This window comes from Clupea harengus, chromosome 5 (genome assembly GCF_900700415.2).
Source record: "Clupea harengus chromosome 5, Ch_v2.0.2, whole genome shotgun sequence".
Classification (NCBI taxonomy): Eukaryota; Metazoa; Chordata; class Actinopteri; order Clupeiformes; family Clupeidae; genus Clupea; species Clupea harengus.
The window spans coordinates 4924570-4943658 of NC_045156.1; the positions used below are offsets into that span (position 1 = coordinate 4924570).

At 46.0% G+C, this 19089-nt stretch overlaps 1 protein-coding gene across 2 annotated transcripts; it reads left to right on the plus strand.

The window, feature by feature from the left end:
* Positions 1 to 15378: 15378 nt before the first annotated feature.
* On the plus strand, positions 15379 to 18049 carry sox12 (SRY-box transcription factor 12). 2 transcript variants are annotated; one of them, XM_031567426.2, is made up of 2 exons: positions 15379 to 15942; positions 16276 to 18049. In XM_031567426.2, the coding sequence occupies exon 2, from the start codon at positions 16331 to 16333 to the stop codon at positions 17513 to 17515; it is 1185 nt and encodes a 394-aa protein (XP_031423286.1). In that variant the 5' UTR covers positions 15379 to 15942; positions 16276 to 16330; the 3' UTR covers positions 17516 to 18049. The 2 variants fall into 2 exon arrangements, with proteins under 2 accessions (XP_031423286.1, XP_012696604.2); XM_012841150.3 differs by having other exon boundaries at positions 16281 to 18049.
* Positions 18050 to 19089: the final 1040 nt, after the last annotated feature.

Genomic DNA, 19089 nt, shown 5'->3' on the forward strand with positions numbered 1-19089 from the left:
CCGAGAGAGCAAACAGATGTTTACAATGGAGGGCCATCAAAGAGACATCTCTCAGCGCACACTGCCATGCCAGAGGAAGGCAGGCCCCGTAGCTTGTCAGAAACGTCCACCAGAGTTTGTTGCTCGACTGTGCTAAATTCATTAATGAGCCGCAATGAGATGATTTTTTCAGAGGAACGACAACGCGAAGAGAGAGGAGAGACAGCCGTTTCCATCGCTGGGAGACTCGTGAGGCGTGGTTGTGCCGTTAACGCAATTAGGACAATATTACACTGCGTCTGCAAGAGGCAGAGGAGTCGGGTTTTTTTTTTTTTTGCGAATTGTTTACGGGAGAGAAAGGAGAGAGAAGATGAAATACATTTGCAGCTGTGAAAGTGGGAATGATTAATGATTTGTTAAAAGAACAGTATAGACCTATTGGAGTATCATTGTTCATTTTATGACTTCTCCCATTTTTACCTCTTGGCCTGACATGAGAAGCAGTTGTGTCGGGAGAAATTAACGACTGCAATAAAGTACTAGAGCTGAATTCACAATGCGTAAATACTATAAGCTCTGCATGCTCCCAGGCATTGATAATACACTAATTTTCCTTGCTATTATGGTTGTAAAAAAATAATAAAATCTGCATATTGAGTATCTGTGTGAAAATAACTTCAGAAGACGTTAGAAGAAGGAGGTTGGATTAGACATGGATGTTACTCCCTCCATCTTTACACTCTTTTATCCATACATACACTCACTCTCTCACACACACGCACTCACACACACACTCACACTCACACACACACACACACACGCACTCACACCTCGTGCATCTCCCCCGTTACAAATTAGCATGATACCCATGAAATTAAAACGCAGCTCCCTGGAGATAGCCTCAGAGATTATGGAGCTCTGCAGGTATTTAGAGATACACATGTCACGCCGAGTCAAATTAATTTCATGATAGCCGGAGACTTGAAAGGATTTCATACCTCCATGTCTGGCATGTATATTGTGTGTCCAATAATTAGGTTTCCCATGTCTGAGGGGGCAATAAATCACTATTCAATGCTTGAGTCATTCTTGTAATGACTGCTTCCTGTGTGAACGAATGGCCCACTGGCTCGGAGCAATATTGCAGAACAGCATCCATAAAAGAAGGGCACATTAAATAGACAGATGGTTTCAGAAGAAGCACAGTAATCTTTGGAAAAAGGGTGAGAATGCAACTGCAATGCATAGAGGTAGCCAATTAGTGATGAATGGGAAGCTAATAGGTGAAATGGCTCATCTTAGACATCCGCAGTGGGCTCTAAGGTCATCGCCATGTCTGAGATGAGACTTTAGGGTTGTCTGAGAATGTGGAAGAATCTTGAGGAATTGTCGCCACTTAGTAGAGGTCATCACACCAGAGCTTAGACTCACGCAAACAACGAACATTGAAGTACAGTGTACAGTGTCCCATGTTCAACTCCAAGAAAGTGGAACATATTAAAACTACTCTTTTGCAATTCTCTGTCTACATAAGGGCATCTTTACAATTGCGTTTGTTTTGTCAGGGACCACAAGTTTAACATTTCTAAGATGTGTTTTCTAACTAGTAACTAATAATGTTCTTAATGTAGTACTGTAACTAACTAACTAACTAATTGTAATAATGTAACGTCCACTATTTCCCACCAATTACAGTTACAGTAACTCTGTGTTCTGTGTATATGGTCCTTAATTAAGTGTGAGTGAAATCTGTAATGAAATGACACACACACACACACACACACACACACACACACACACACACACACACACACACACACACACACACACACACTGGGGCACAAACACCAGGACCACCTCTGGTCCTGTTAACTCTATTAGCTCTGCTTGCAGAGGTTCAGCTGAGGTGATGTCCCTCTCCTCACCCTCCTTCTGGCTGCTGTTCATCACTCTCAGTCAGAGGTCATAATCATTAGCCCATGCCTCTGTGGTTATGGGCATGCCTGCCTGCCTGCCTGCCTGGAGACTCTGTCTGGGGCTGGAAATCTATGGCCCTCCTCAGCAGCAAGCAGGCTTGGGAGGGAAGAGAGAGGGAGCGATTGGCAGAGAGAGAGAGAGAGAGAGAGAGAGAGAGAGAGAGAGAGGGAGGGAAAGAAAGTGTGAGAGTGGTGGTCTAGTCTCTCTGTGAGGGCCCCTTGCCTTGCATTTAAATGGCACTAAATGGCTGTCTCTTTCTCTCGCTGTCTGTCATTTTCCCATGTAATGGTGTCTGATGGGAACATGTGTGAGTTTTTACCGCTTGGTTGTCAAGGCTGACCTGCTCGCTCAGACTTCTAATGCAGCAAGGTTGCCGGCGGAGAGCTGTGCACTGGGATTGGTCCACAGAGAGAGAGAGAGAGAGAGGTGTGGGGTGGGGAGATGCCAGGCGAGAGGGGAAACAGGGACGCCAGGACAGCAGTTTGGAGGCGAGCGGGTCCATCTCCGAGAAAAGTCCACAGCCAGTGTCTACGGCTTTAAAGTAACCACCAGTGATTTTCTCTGGGCATTTCCCCCCCCTGCTCCTGAAAGGCTGGGTGACGATAGCTGTCACGCACATTAAGTGATGGAGGGAGGCACAGCACAATCATTCTAAGCCCTTACCAAACGTCTCCCCCCGCCAGCTCCAGCCAAATGGGCCCCGGCATGATGGCTTGTGTAGCGTGGAAATCAGTAATCATAATAGAGGATGGAGGTGAAGGAGGACACATGCTGATTGCTTGGCCCTAAAAGCCGGCGGAGGAAACAGACGAAGCATTAAAAACATCCCTGTTAGACTGCACAGAGCCAACACTGAATAAAATACCCAGACCTAGAGCAGACTTCCCCAGAGGCAATCCTACACATGTTTTTTTTTTCCAGAGCAAATGTCAAACAACATCTGGTGGTCCAAGAGGCCATGTTGTTTTGATACATTTGAGAATAACATACAGAAAAGTATATGAAACTTCCAGAAACTTCTTCCGAGGAATACATGATACAGTGCACGACCCTATCCTTAAGGGACCTCCTTCCATTGTAAAAATGTGGGATTCCGATCAGATGAACCGCGTTGCTACTCCACCTGTCCTATCCGTCCAAACCCATACTGACCTAAGCTCCGTCTCATCCGCATGGTTTTCACATTCCAAATGGTTCCCGTGTTCCCAAAGAACACAGCGAGCCCAATTCCCACGGCGCCCCACACTTCACAAACACTGGTACCCATTATGCAACCCTGAGTGCATCAATATTCCTGATGCCAGGGGCAGCAGCGGCAGCAGAGGCAGCAGACTTGTTAGTGGAGGCGTGGGCTCTCACCAGCAGGCAGATGTGGCACATCAGCAGAAACACAGCAAGCAGAGGAAGAGAGAGAGAGAGAGAGAGGAGGGGAAGAAGAGAGGGAGGAAGAGAGAGAGAGAGGGGGTGGGGGAGAAGAGAGGGAAGCAGAGAGGGAGAGAGGAAGAGGGGCATAGGAATAGTGAGGAGGAAGGTGTGAGAGCCTGGGAGAGAGAAAAAAAAGATGAGAGAAACAGAGACAAAACCAGCGAATAAGAAGCGAAGTGAGAGGTAGAAAGAGGAAGGAAGAGAGAGAAGAAGAGGAGAAAGTTGATGATCCATACACTCTCCTGGTGGTGTGTGCGTGCCTTGGAGTGAAGGAAAGAGAGAAAGACAGAGAGGGGGAGAGAGTGTGAAGAATAGAGGTAGAGATGAAGAGCGCAGGCCGTCGGCGGTGAGCCCGGTCCCATAGGGCGCTCACAGGGCCTCACTTCCCTCCATCCCTCTGCCAAGATCAAACCGGCGCTAAAGCCGGGGCTCAGGCTGCCTCCCAGGCACGCGGTAATTGGTACAGGATCGCGGCCCCCAGCGGTCCTGGCACAGCGAGGCAGGGATCGTGTGGCTGGGTGGGGCGCCGCGGGGTGGGGTTGGGGCATTTGTGTGTTTGTAGCCTCCTCCTCCTCCATCTCCAAAAGGAAGCTGAGCTCGGTGAGCATCAATGCACCAGAGAGACGGGGTTTCCTGGAAATGGATGTAAGGGAATGAGGGTATTTAGGCGGGTCTGTGTAATGTCGGGGATATTTGGATACGCAGGGGCTGTGTTAATACATCTCTGTATCTGCAGTCAAAGAAGACGCTCTTTTTATTGTTTGTTTCATAAAGATGTCAGTTTGTTTAACTGCAACTTTCTTGGTTTTTAGTGTGTTTTTACTGACTAATTTTCTCAGACTGAGCATCCAGCCTTGGGGCATTGTGCGGAGGTACAACTTTTACCCATCATCTCACCTCATGTTTCTGAATCTTTTCAAAACTCACTCTCTCTCTCTGTCTTTGTTGAAAAGAGAACGTAATTGATATGAGATGATCAGTGAGTTTGAGTGTTTGTGTGTGTGTATTATTGTCCCAAGATGAGACTAATGAGACAGTTTCTCCTGGCAAATTAGCTCTTGTTTCTGAGCCCCTTTATGCAAGTTGTCTTTATATTTTGTTTCCTTTTGCATGATAACCTCCCATCCTCTGGCAGAGACACACTATATTCCTGTGCTACTTGAAGAGAATCATGGGTAATTGGCTGTTCTGTTCCGCCTGCAAGCAAGCAAACCGATTGATTGTAAACCATGGAAAGAAATGCCCTTGTTTTTGATGGAGGCTTGTTTGTCTCCTAACTGCACTTTCTACATTAGTCTTTTCAACTGCAGAGATCAAATGATGATGTAGAACCTGGAGAAGCACAGGAATGGAGGGAGAACTGCAGCAGAAATCTTCCATGCTCCTGCCTTCCCTTGAAAACTATCTATATCAATAGAGAGAGAGGCGTGTCGCCATTTGCATAGAGTGTGTGTGTGGTTTGAGCTGTGTGTGTGTGTGTGTGTGTGTGTGTGTGTGTGTGTGTGTGTGTGTGTGTGTGTGTGTGTGTGTGTGTGTGTGTGTGTGTGTGTGTGTGTGTGTGTGGTTTGAGCTGTGTGTGTGTGTGTGTGTGTGTGTTTGTGTGTGTGTGTGTGTGTGTGTGTGTATGTGTGTGTGTGTGTGTGTGTGTGTGTGTGTGTGTGTGTGTGTGTGTGTGTGTGTGTGTGTGTGGTTTGAGCTGTGTGTGTGTGATGATGGAGAGCATGCTCAGACAGATGTTTTGCAAAGCTGCCGGTGACAGTCTTAAACGCTCCAAAGTGTGTGTAAAGCTGTTTTCCCACTCACTGCTTGGGAGGACGGGACAAAATGTCAAAGGGATGTTTTTGAGTAACTTCAAGCTGGTGTCTATCTGTCTGTGTCTCCAACCCCTCCAATCACACACACACACACACACACACACACACACACACACACACAGACACACACAGAGACACATACACAGACACACACAGAGACACATACACAGACACACACACACACACCAAAGATGGTATTTATTTTTTTCAGTGCTGTCCATCATACCAAACATATGAACTCTAGGGTAGCATTTAGCTGGTATTAGTTTTATAATCCTCTGCAAATCCCAACACTACAGCCCTGATGAAACAGTTCCTCTGCTCCAACGCCACTGCTCTGTTCCTCTGCAGCAAAGTGATACTTATCATTTCCCCAAAACCCCACACAACCGTCTCCCCCACATCCATCCTGAAAGGGGGGGCTGATCTGTTGGAAGCTTTAAATCTTATTTTAGGAAATGAAGTGAAATAAAGAGAGAGAGAGAGGGGAAAAACATATGCTTAAATGACCCGTTGAATCCCCTCATAAAAAGCCTCTAATGAATTTTAAATGATCAGCTGCTGTGACTTTAATAGTGCAGTCTGAGGGGGAAAGATATTAAAGAGGTTTGACTTCCTATCTATCACTGCCGTGGCGACGCTGGGTTCTGGAACATTCTGTAAGGGGTTGCACCATTGGAAGGAGGAACAGTGTTTGCGCTGTCCTGCCCTTCACTCCAAAATAAAACCCCATTTGGACGACTTGCCCTCCTCTGACAATGTCAACACTGGGCCAGTGATTTGTAAAGGAGGCCAAGGGAGAGAAACTCTACATATATTAGGTATTTATATCGCTTCCTGCCATCAACCTCCATTTCAAACCCAGTTTTTCATCAGAGCAAACTGTCAAAAGTGACCAAAGTGAGGTATAAGGGGACATGTAAGTGAGTGAGAGAGGGAGAGAGGGAGAGAGGGAGAGAGAGAGTGAGTGAAAGAGGGAGAGAGTGAGGCCCCGTGCACACAGAGTCTAGTTTGAGTGAGGGAGGGAGGGAGGGAGTGAGTAAGGGAGTGAGTGAGAAGGAGGGCGGCCAGGAGAGAAAGGCAGAGATAGCGAGAGAAATTACAGGGCAGAGAGCAGAGTGTGGGGGTTGGAGTGCCTGGAGGTGTAGAAAAATAAATTGGGAGATAAAATGCATAAACATTACAGCACTGTTTACAACACAGCAACATTTGAAGGCAAAAAATACATACGAGACTCTGCTGTCATGACGCCAAAAACAACCTGACCTTTCCAAAGCCTCATGGAACCTGTCATGAGCAGGATAGAACCTACTGTGTGTGTGTGTGAGTGTGTCTGTGTATATGTGAGTGAGTGTGTGTGTGTGTGTGTGTGTGTGAGTGTGTGTGTGAGTGTGTGTGTGTGTGTGTGTGTGAGTGTGTATGTGTGTGTGTGTGTGTGTGTGTGTGTGTGTGTGTGTGTGTGTGTGTGTGTGTGTGTCTGTGTCTGTGTCTGTGTGTCTGTGTGTCTGTGTGTCTGTGTGTCTGTGTCTGTGTGTCTGTGTGCCTGTGTACGCATGCTTGTATGTAACAAACTGTCCCTCTTATGAATAAAAAAGGAGTTGTGTGAAGCCACCCCCCACCCTAGGCCATCAGTGCTCAGAGAAGAACTGATTGCCTAAAGTGCTCAGCTGCAGCCTTTTAAAACCTGCCCTGTCACTGTCAGCTGCACACATCCATGACTCCTCACGCACATATTTCATTTTATCACCACACTCAGACAGCCACCTCTGGGAAGAGGCTTGGCCCTCCAAGTCTTTGGCCGACCCGCTAACTCCTGTCGCCCTGACAGAGAGAGAGAGAGAGAGAGAGAGAGAGAGAGAGAGAGAGTGTGAGAGAGAGAGAGAGAGAGAGAGCTCCAGTCCAGGAGAGTAGGAGGAGGAGCAAGTAGAGAACCTTCTAGAATGACCTCATGAGCAGTATGCCGTGGAGCCAGTGCCTGTAGGGACACTATGACAGGACTGCAGTGTGTGTGTTTATGTGTGTGTGTGTGTGTGTGAGTGTGTGTGTGTGTGTGTGAGGAGCATGAGATTGTGTCTGTGAGTGTTTGTTTGTGCATGGCTATGTGAGTGCACGTGTGGATGTTTGTTTGTGTGTGTGTGTGTGTGTGTGTGTGTATTGTTACGTACATGTATATATACATACACGTACATGTACATTAATTTCTATTTAGTGTATTTGTTCGTTTCATTTATTACTGGCACCTGCTGCGTCCTTATGTGAGTAGCTGACGGTTCCTCAGCAGGGGTGGGGCTGTCCCTTTAATTGCAATGATGGGGAACCGCATGGAGGTGGATAAAGCTTTTGATCTGAGTAGAAACATTTGCCTGGTCCCTCAGTTTAGTGAGAAGGAGGTAGACGTTTTATTTTTGTCTTTTGAGAAGGTAGCGAAGTCTCTACACTGGTAGACAAATGGTCGGCCCTTGTGCAGTCCGTGCATAGTGTGTTTACTGGAAGAGCTTTAAAGGTTTGCCGCGCTGGACGCCAAGCAGTCATCATCTTACGATGTCGGTTAACCAAGCTGCATATGAACTCTCTCTTGAAGTTTACAGAGGTTTCATAATAAACACACAGAGAATACGCTAGGGAGAAGGAAATAGCTTTCGCTAAATAGGTCTATTCTTAAATCATTGGTCATGATTATGAGAAGCTGAATCAGCTGATTCTCCTAGAATATTCGTTTATTCTGTGCGGGGAAAAACTACCTTGAAAGATGCTATTATGGCAGATGATTTTCAGCTCACCTATTAGAGCATTTCTAGGGGGTACTTGTGGGCCCAATGTTCGCAAAAGTCTGACATAGGGGAGGGGGTGAAACAGCTCCCTGGAACCCCCAGTGGTGGTTAAAGGATCAGGAGCTGATCGGCCCCAGCTAGGCTCAGCACTCACAGAAGGGGGCTAGTGTGCTATTATTGTTAGAAAAAGAAGAACTCAGAGTGTAGGTTTGTCCTCAATTGGCGGAAGTAAGTAAGTAAGTAAGTAAGTAAGTAAGTAAGTAAGACTTTATTTACTGTATATAGCACATTTCGTACAAGAGTTGCAGTTCAAAGTGGTTTACACAAAATCAATAAAAGCAAGCAGCAAGAGCAATATCTGGAGTAAAATAATGATCAACATCGTATCAGAACCTGATGTTCCGATAGGCTTCTTGGATTACTAAAATCATGAAGGTAAATGAGAAGTCCTCTACAACCTTGTGATCATGCTATAGAGCAGAGGTCTTCAACCGGGGGTCCGCGACCCCCAGGGGGTCCGCGGAGGTACTGCAGGGGGTCCGCCAAATGATTTCATCTGAAGCATTTTTTCCCTCTTCCAAAAATTAAAAACGTCCAAAAGACTACATAAACATAAACAGAACTTAAAAAATGCTTTCTATTCCTTAAAAATAATACATAGGCTACCCATGAGTCTTCACGCGATCATTTGATCATAATGGCAACATATGCACTTTTAGCTACATTTAGCTATCTGGTGCCAAAAGACGTTACCTGCCATAACCATACAATTTGAAATAATTGATCGTTTTGTAATTTCTCGGAACAAAAGCTCCTCGTCAGACACCACTGATGGCGGTTCAGATGATCTACCTTCAGAGGATGCCAACACCCCTTCCATGCACAGCCATAAGCGCAAACGGGAGAAGACACGTAAATATTCAGAGAATGATCTGAAGTTTGCCTTCACCTACAAAGAGCGATGGCGAAGAATTAGCAGTGTGCGTTGTTTGCTCTTCCGTGCTATCAAACTATGAAACCATCAAAGCTGCAACGACACTCAAAGACAACCAATGCTCACTTGAAAGAAAAAAAACATTTAATATTCCCGTTTAAAATCTTTTGAGGGCCAGCAGACCTTGATGAGACTATCAGCAAAGTGTGCGAGCTAGCTTTAAAAGCCTCTTATCAAGTTGAATTACGTGTCGCTCAGACCAAACAGCCATACATAATTGCGGAAAGTTTAATCTTGCCAACAGCTAGTGATATGTGCAAAACAATGTTTGGGAAGGATGAGTAGGCTACGTAAAAAAACTGAAAAGCATCCCAATGCCCGCCCTATTGATGAATTGGCAGCTGATGTGAGTAGTCGGAAAACTCCCGAAGGCAGATTATTTTGCACTACAATTAGATGAATCCACCGATGTGTCAAACGACGCTCAGCTTTTAGCTTTTTTGTGATTTGTCGACCAAAATGAGATGCAGGAGGAATTTCTATTCTGTAAGCAGCTGCCTGAAGGTTAAAAAAAGTTCAGAGAATTTCAAAGTGATCGACAATTTTTTCCGTGAACATGATATACCCTGGCCAAAATGTGACGAGATGTGCACAGAGCCATGTATGACGCACTGCATGCTTCATAGGGAAAATGTTGTTGCCAAAGACATGAATGATGAATTCTCAAACGTCAGATCTCTCACTAGGTATGAGATATTTCATCCATACTTTTCATCCATCCAATTCTTTGTCCCTCCCTAATTGAATACAGAGTGGTGGCTAACTGTAAGGGAGAAAAAATGTCAATAATAAACAGAATAAATTGAAACGAGTTGTGTGTCACAGATGATTTGTAATTCTGTTCAAACATGTGTAGGGGGGAGTGTGTGTGTGTGTGTGTGTGTGTGTGTGTGTGACTGACACTTAGTTCCAAATAAATTATATGAATATCAGGCCCAAATTTGGGGCGGCGGGGGTGGGGGTCCCTGCTCAGTCTCTCTCTCAGCCAAGGGGTCCTTGGGCTGAAAAAGGTTGAAGACCCCTGCTATAGAGCATGGTGCAGGGAAAGACAATGTAGTCAATGTACAACGTCCCATTATTCTTCTCTTTTTTTTAAGTTATTCATTTCTTGACTGCCTAACACACAGTGAGTTTACAGTGTCTATGTAAATATAGAAATAGTTTGGTGGGGAGGTGTTACATACACGTATTTATATAAACACACAAGTCCAAGTACATGAATTGTACATGACTATAAATACACACACTCACACACACACACACACACACACACACACACACACACACACACACACACACACACACACACACACACACACACACCTTAGTTACTGCTCTATTTTCCGTAATTTGAGTATATCTTATGTTTAATGAGCTGGGTATGTAACAGTTTGCATATGTGCATATGTGCTGGTGCAGACATCAGACATCCACCTCCCATGGCACCAACCGCTACTGGCTGTCATTTTAAACAGTGGCAGACGGACAGGGGGACACTTGATCAGCTTTCGGCTTGGTGCAAGCTGTTGTGGTTCGGGGCCCATCCACTCTGTGGCAGTTGTCACAACAAGGCCATTGCCCTAATGCTCTTTCATGTGACTGCATTAATGTGTGCATCAGCGAGCATTAATGGCCCTTTATCAAGTAATTAGTCAGTTCAGCACCGCTAGACAACAGGCTCCGCCATACTTCCACTTAAATAAATAAACAGATTTCGGTCACAGGCTGTACCGTGTGTGTCTGTGCTTTATAGACCAGGAGTGGACATGGGCAGGTCATGAGTGATGGGGGGTTGTGTTGTGTATGTGTGTGTGTGTGTGTGTGTGTGTGTGTGTCTGTGTGTGTGTGTGTGTGTGTGTGTGTGTGTGTGTGTGTGTGTTGTGTAACAGTCAGCGGCCTTTCGTCTGTCAGGGAACAGGAGAGAGGAGCCCCTAACAGAATAGAAATGAGGACATTCTATTCTCCTTCACCTTGCTCCCTGGGTTCATCTTCCCTCCTTCTCTCTCTCTCTCTCTCTCTCTCTCTCTCTCTCCCTCCCTCCCTCTCCCTCTCTCTAAATGGATGGGTGGATGGGAGGGTGGATGGATGGCTGAGCGGAGTGGCGTGAGTGGGGGATGGAACCTGTCTTAAGAGGGGTCAGGGGTCACAGTCTGTGCGATGAGAGAGTTCACGTTCATTTCTTATGTGCCTGTCTGCTCCACTGGACTAAGGGCAAAGGTCACATGCACAGGAAGACTGGAGAGGGGGGGGGGGGGGGGGGGGGGAGGAGAGTACGAGGACAGGGGGCAGGGGTTGGGGTTGAGTTAAATCTTGAACCTCTCAGTCTCTGTGTCCACACATGTCAAAGGGAGGAGCATGTGTGTGTGTGTGTGTGTGTGAGTGCGCTGTTTGTGAGGTTAAAGGCTGTCTGTGATTGACCTGGAGGGAGGATTAACCCCCTTACACACACACGTACAGGGAGAGGGAGAGAGACACACAAATCTCACCCAAACAATCTTGGCAGTGATTCAGGGTTTGCTCGCTGAGCGCACACGTATCTTGCGCGTCTCATGAGCTGACATTCGTCTGACAGGAGCGTTGTCACGACGTGATTCATGCAGCTGGATTTACAAGGGCACCCGGCAGAGGAGGCTAATAGCACAGTGGGGCTGGAGATGGATGGAGAGGAGAGGCTTATCCTTGCCTCTTTAAAAAGACACCCAAACTCAGAAAGAGAAAGAGCACAGGCACTGGCAGCTGCATGCTACGAGCAGCCTTAAAATAAAATAAAAACAGGAAATGGTTGTGTGCTCAAAAAGAGAAACAGACCCATACAAAAAAAGATGTTTTTCAGAATGAAACAGTTTGGCAAAGGAAAAACTAAAAAAGAATGCCTCAGCTGTGAAGTGTGTGTGTGTGTGTGTGTGTGTGTGTGTGTGTGTGTGTGTGTGTGTGTGTGTGTGTGTGTGTGTGTGTGTGTGTGTGTGTGTGTGTGTGTGTGTGTGTCTGTGTCTGTGTGTCTGTGCGTGACTGCAGACATGAGTGTACTGTATGTGTCAGTAGGTACGGCCGTGTAAGTGTCATGATTAGCCAACACCTGGTCTGTTGAAATAAACCGTTCATGCCTTTGAAAACTGAACAGTCTGAACACTATGTTCCCATGTCCAACACAACATAGCACAATAAAAAACACACACAACTGCTCCTTTAGTTGGACATAGAGGCTATTTATACAGGGCCTGCGTCCAGCCCAGGCAGGGGAGAGGCATATGGAGCATGTGCAGTATGAGGGAGGGCTGGATCGGAGCTGACACAGTAAACCTCTCAGCACTGTTCAAGGGTGGCAGCAGAATCAAGGTTGCATGGCATATATAGGCCCCTCTGCAACATAAATCAGCACTGTAAACTCTGCACCATTATACTGCATGCTCATGTTAAGTTGCTCATTTTGTGTATGGGTGATGGTGTGATTGGGTGCAATTGTGCGGTGTGTCATAGCGTCGTTGAGCTGTTACGAAGTTTTTGGGTTAGGTTGCATTTTATGTGGTGTATAAGTTATAAGATGTAATAACTGCTGTGTGTTACTGAGTGGATTTGTGTGTTGATGGAGTGTTTGCTGTTGATGCTGTGATTTATAATATTTGAGTGTGTGTGTAATGTGTGTGTGTAATGTGTATGGTTTGTGAGGTATGTGTTGTGTTATGTAGTGTGGTCTGGTGATGTGTTTTATAATATGTTAGTGTGTGTGTAATGTGTATGTTTTGTGTTACGTAGTGTGTTCTGGTGATGTGTTTATGTTTTTGTCAAGTTTGTTTATGTTATGTTATGTGTCACATAATCACAAGTACAACCCAGCATAATGGTTTATACAACGTTTCAGGCAACGCAGGGAATGATAGAAAATGAAGCTGCGTGAAAAGCTGAACTGCTTTTTCAGAAAATGTTTCCTTAAACACATAAACACACACACACACACACACACACACACACACACACACACACACACTCCCCCCACCCTGTGAAATTTGGACTGCACTGAGACGAGCCTGAGCTTGGGTAGGGATGGGGAGATGCCTTGTGAAAGTGGAGCAGTGGAGAGGTCTTGCTGTGCAGGGCTCTTGCAGCCCTCGCTAATCCCTGAAAGATGATCTCTCCGTGGGCAGGGCGGAGCGAGGAGGCCTGCCTCTCCGTCCTTATCAGCCAGACAGAGCTGCAGACACCCCCGGCCTCTCAGGGGGTCCAGCCCCCCTCCTTCTCCTCTCCCCTCCTCTTCTCTCTGCTCCTCTCCTCCCTGCCTTCCACTCTCTCCACGTCCCCCTCTCCCTCCCTCCCTCCCTCCCTCCTCCGGCAGCGTAGCAGTAATAATTATTGGATGTGTCTGTGTCTGCCTGGGGATTTCGCCTGGTCTGAACTAGGTCGCCGGGTGATTGTGTTGTTGTCATTTTTTTTTTCATTCTATTTGCATGCTTGTTTGTTTGTTTGTTTGTTTGTCATTCCTTATATTGTTTGGTTGTTCGGTTGGTTGGTTTACAGCCGTGCTTCAGCCTGGCATGCTAACATCAGTTTTACTTGTCAGGATGAATATGTCTGACACACACACACACACACACCCACACACACATGCAGACACACAGACACACACACACCCACACACACATGCAGACACACAGACACAGTGGCCTGGATCTGAAGCACAGTGCTGCATGTGAGTGAGGGCAAGTGGATCTCATCACTAGTGCGCTATGACTCAGAGCATCAGTAAACAGAAAGCCAACATTGTGCTCGCTCACGTACTTGTGCATGAATAAGGAGATCACTTCACATATTACACTCACTTCTCACAGAGTTACCAGAGGTTCTACAGACAACATATCCCCCCCCCCCCCCACCACCACCTACTCAACTGATACATGGCTTCTTGGTAACAATGTACATATTTTGGCAGCATGGGATCATTTCTGGACACTCGCCTGTGGGAATATCCCTGAAACTGCAAACTTGTATATTATCTATATAAGGTATGTAATGTATTACGTAACGCATTGATTGCGCGCATGTCCTTTGTTTTACCACTATTGACTTAAATGGGGGTTCCCAACTAATTGACTGTTTTGGGGCGTTTCACGGAGGCATATTGACACAGCCATGCAGCACTGTAGGTTTGCTAGACATTTTTCAATAGGGCTCCAAATGGCTCTGTCTATGTGGATGAAGATAGCTCATTTTAATTGTCCATTTCCAGAGACTCTTCATTACAGATCTAATGTCAAGCGAGGACATCAAGCTCATCTCTCCCGATTTCCCATCCTTTGACATTCAGCGGCAGAGTCTGAATCTTTCATTTTTTTCCTCCTTAAACTCCTCAGGCTATCCTTGTACTCAGAGAAGAATCTGCTCTTTAAAACTCAGATCAAAGTGCAGAGAATACAAGTCTGAGATGAAACATTTCATATGTATCACTATACATCAGAACTCACTCAAACATCTATCACCATCTCTATTTCTCTTTATTTCTCTCTCTCTCTCTCTCTCTCTCTCTCTACCTCTGTCTGTACGTGTCTATCTCACTGCCTCTTCATATCTGTCAAAGTACATTAATCCACGCATGCAATTATTCTTGTTTTAAAACTCTCCATATCCTCTTAGTGGTTTGCATAAATGTCTTAAATTCAGCTGGTTCAATGCATTTGCACAACAATAAAAATAATACATGTCTAATTTGCAGTACAAACAGACTATATTTTGGCATCTCTGCTTGTCAGAGATAACCCACTAAAAGTATGTCTGATATGCCAATACTGTGGGCAGACACAATTATGTAACCCAACATTGGGCACGCTTGCATTGTAAATATATAATGAAATCAGACCATATTTATTGAGCCCACTGTGTGTGTGTGTGTGTGTGTGTTTCTGGGTGCGGCGTGCGTGCGTCCGTGCGTGCGTGCGTGCGTGCGTGCGTGCGTGCGTGCATGTGTGTGTGTGTTTATGCACATGTCCATGTGTTTGTGCTGACTTAAAGGTCTCGTCTTTCCTCTGTTTAACTTTCAGCATTTAACATTTAACACCTCTTCATTTGTCGTTTCAGTCTCTCTTTCCACCCTGTGTGCTCTGTGGCCTCTCTGCATGGAAACTCCCCCCCCCCCCATAATAAACACACACACACACACACACAGACACATGCATACACACTCTCTCTCTCTCTCTCTCTCTCTCTCTCTCACACACACACACACACACACACACACACACACACAGACAAATGCATACACTCTCTCTCTCTCTCTCTCTCTCTCTCTCTCTCTCTCTCTCTCACACACACACACACACACACACACACACACTTTATCAACTCCCAGCACACACATACATACACAGAGAAACACAAACGCACATACACACTCATGCACAGACACATATAACACACTTTCATTCTGCCCCTTACGCATGCATACACACACACACACACAGGCAGACACAAACACACACGCCCGCACACACACAGCTCTGAGCGGTGGGTGGAATGGGAGGAGCCTGTCGGGTAGGGTTGAGCCGTGTACTGTAAGGGTTTCCAGAGCAGCAGACAGGGGGCCGGCCCTACAAAGAAGGAATAGGGGAGGAGAGAGACGGCACACGGGGATAGACAGCCTCAGATAGAGGGAGGAAAAAGAGATAGTCAGACAGCGAGAGAGAGGGAGAGAGAGAGCGATACAGAGAGGAGCCTCTGCACACAGTCTGCACACACAGGAAAGCCTACCGGCACAGCAACAGCAACAGCGGCAGCAGCAGCACCAGACAGAGACTGAAGCATAGCCTCGCGTTTCTTTCTCTCTCACACACACACACAGACACACACACACACCAGCATCTCAGCCACAACTACGGCACTGCTGAGAGCTTGGAGGGTTCTGCAATAGGACTGGACCACTTCAACACCAGCCTCCGTCATTCAGCACATTTCTTGAAAAAGACAACTACCATTGCATAGGTTCTTTTTTGTTAAGGTAAGACATTTTGGTACCCTTTAATGCACTTTTGAAATATGATTGAGCAGTTCCAACTTGTGAATTAAGTCAGAGGTGTATTTCTTTAACTTTAATGCAATAAGCTTGCAATGTATGCTTTTCAAATAAAGATTTTTTTTTAAATATAAATGAATATACAAATTTTACTCAGGATTGACTTAAACTGTGGAGGATCATTTTGCGAAAAATATTCTCAAAACCAGTTGGAGGATGTCAAGTTCAATGTGTAAATGTTCTTTTTTTTTAACAAATGCACTGTTCAGTTTTTTCAGTTGTGGTGAACTGATAGCTTATGATCTTCTTTTCCCATAGAGCAGAGAGAAGCATTGATGTGAAACAAACGTGGTCTTCAAGTGTCTGGCAATGGATGACAACAGGGAGAACTTTGTATAGAGCTGACATCTGCAACATGGTTCAACAAAGGTGCCACAAATACTCAACAGCCATGGACAGCGATTCAACCCAAGACATGTATGTGGGACTGGGTGCTGAGGATGGAGATGATGTTTTTGAGCACGTACCCCCCAACAAGGACCCAAACTGGTGCAAGACCCCTTCTGGGCACATCAAGAGGCCCATGAATGCCTTCATGGTGTGGTCTCAGATCGAGAGAAGAAAGATCATGGAACAGTGGCCAGACATGCACAATGCCGAAATATCCAAACGGCTCGGAAAGCGCTGGAAAGCGCTTCCAGATTACGAGAAAATCCCATTCATCAAGGAGGCTGAAAGACTTCGGCTGAAGCATATGGCCGACTACCCTGACTACAAGTACCGGCCACGGAAGAAGAGCAAGAGCTCCACGCCGGTCAAAGTTGGGGAGAAAGTCCCAATGAAGGGCAGCAAGTCCCACCGTTCCAACTCCTTCACCAGCAAAGGGCTCAAAAGCAAACCGTCCTCCTCTTCCTCCTCCTCCTCCTCCTCCACCTCCTTCAGACACAAAGTGAACTTCAGCAGCAATAAGTTCAAGAGCCACAGCGAGAGCACCAGCGATGATGACACAGTGGATGTAAAGGTGTCCAGCTCGACCGAGCTCTCGCCAAGTGACCCCAGCCGGACCAGCCTGGGCGTCCCCCACCACCACCACCATCACCAGCAGGCTCTCGGGATCTCCAGACGGGATCAGCTGCCTGCCTCCCAGCTATGCGTCAGCCTGCCCCACTCCTACCCGGTAGGGAGCCCCAGCCTCCCCCCGGACAGTGCGACCCAGGCAGGGCTGGACTCCAGGGCCCAGAAGGAGGTCTGTAGGGAGCCTCACCCCGGAAGGTCCTCCTCGCCCACCTCCACCAGCTCCTCCTCTTTTGTGTCGTCGTCATCGGCCTCTGCCTCATCGGACGAGGAGCTCGACGAGGAGATCTTGCATATCATCTCCAACACCAACTTTGACAGCATGCCCATGGACTGCTCTTCCCTGGACAAGGACTTTGAGGCATTCCACACCAACTCAGGATCCCACTTCGACTTTCCTGACTACTGCACCCCTGAGGTGAACGAGATGATCTCCGGTGACTTGCTCGTACCCAGCATTTCGGATCTGGTGTTCACCTACTGAGGGGTCAAGGCCAACTGTGGCTTGTTCTTTGTTTTGGTTTAGTTTTGTCTGTTCGTTTGTTTGTTTGTTTGTTTTGGTTGCCATCAGACCTGCCTACAGTACTGTTCGTACATACCCATGGTCTTGGGCCATTTTTTTTAAGTTCTTCTGAACTTGGACTATTCCTTTAGCCATTGATCTTTCTCAATGAATTCCGTAAGTGCTATTGCTTTTAATTTCCCAGCATGTCACATCTTGTGAGCTTAGACGGAGGCAGCACAGGCTTTGCAAAGCCTTTTACCGGAGTTTAAATATTCAGACACTCTACAGGTCCCCAGATCCCCCTTACACACACTTAGGGTTGGGAAGGTTACTTTTGAAATGTAATAGGTGACAGATTACTAGTTACCCTGCTAAAAATGTAATAAGTAATGTTACTATCTAAATGACTTCATCAAAGTAATGTAAGTTATTACATTTGATTACCTTTTGACTGGCAGACGAGTGGCGTTACAATTTCAAACAAGAGTTCCAATAATAAAACAACACCCAAAATGTAAGTGTATACTGCCAAATGAATGGAGCCTGTCTAGATGGCAAAAAGATGCAAAGCAACAGAATTAATGTTCTATTCTACTAATGAGCTTTCAAACTTTTTACCAAAAAGAACATATTCGGATATAACCTCTTTGTAATCACCAACATTTTGATTAGAACTGTTACAGATTACAATTACATTTACTTTGTAATTGAATTAAGCAACACTGTTAAGTGTACCTAGTTACTCCCCAACCCTGCATACCCAGACACACACACACATACATACACTCAGTACTATCAAGTGTGATTCTGAGGGACAGGTAATGAAAGTGTTGTACATAAACCCACTTTGGCTTGAAGAAAGCAAGGAAATAGAAGGTTCTACAGAGATGATGTCAGGGTGTAAAATATTTGAATCTGTATTTATGTACAAAAACTCAAAGGACTGTGATAATAACAAGAAACTGGACTACCAAGACAGTATTACTGCTCTTAACCCAACTAATGTCTGGGTATGAGCAAATAGTGCTCTGCAAGGTTGTTTTTTTAATGCACAAAGTAATTGCATCATTCATTATTTGACAATGTTTCTAGTGTGGTGCTGAGTAGGAGATAGGGAATGAAAGTAGTGGAGGAAGGGAAAGTGTTGTTTGTTCAGATCATTAGAAACTGCAGCAATCACCAGGCTCATGTTGTACTGCCAGTAATGCAGAACCTCATAGTGAAGAGAAGTGAAGTGAAGGGAAGGGAAGGGAAGGGAAGGGGGGGGGGGGGACGAACACACTGCAGACAAGTGCCAGGGTCCCGGCACATAATTTATATCGTTCTCTTTAATTAGGTAACAGCACTTTCATCACCTCGATAATGCCGCAGAACTTAAGACGCACGTTTGATTTAGAGGCTGCCCCGCACTAGCCTTGCACGTGTGTGTGTCTGTATGTAGGTGTGTGTATGAAATGTGTGTGTGTGTGTGTGTGTGTGTGTGTCTGTGTGTGTGTGTGTGTGTGTGTGTGTGTGTGTGTGTGTGTGTGTGAATTCCCTGCATTAGGTGGTTT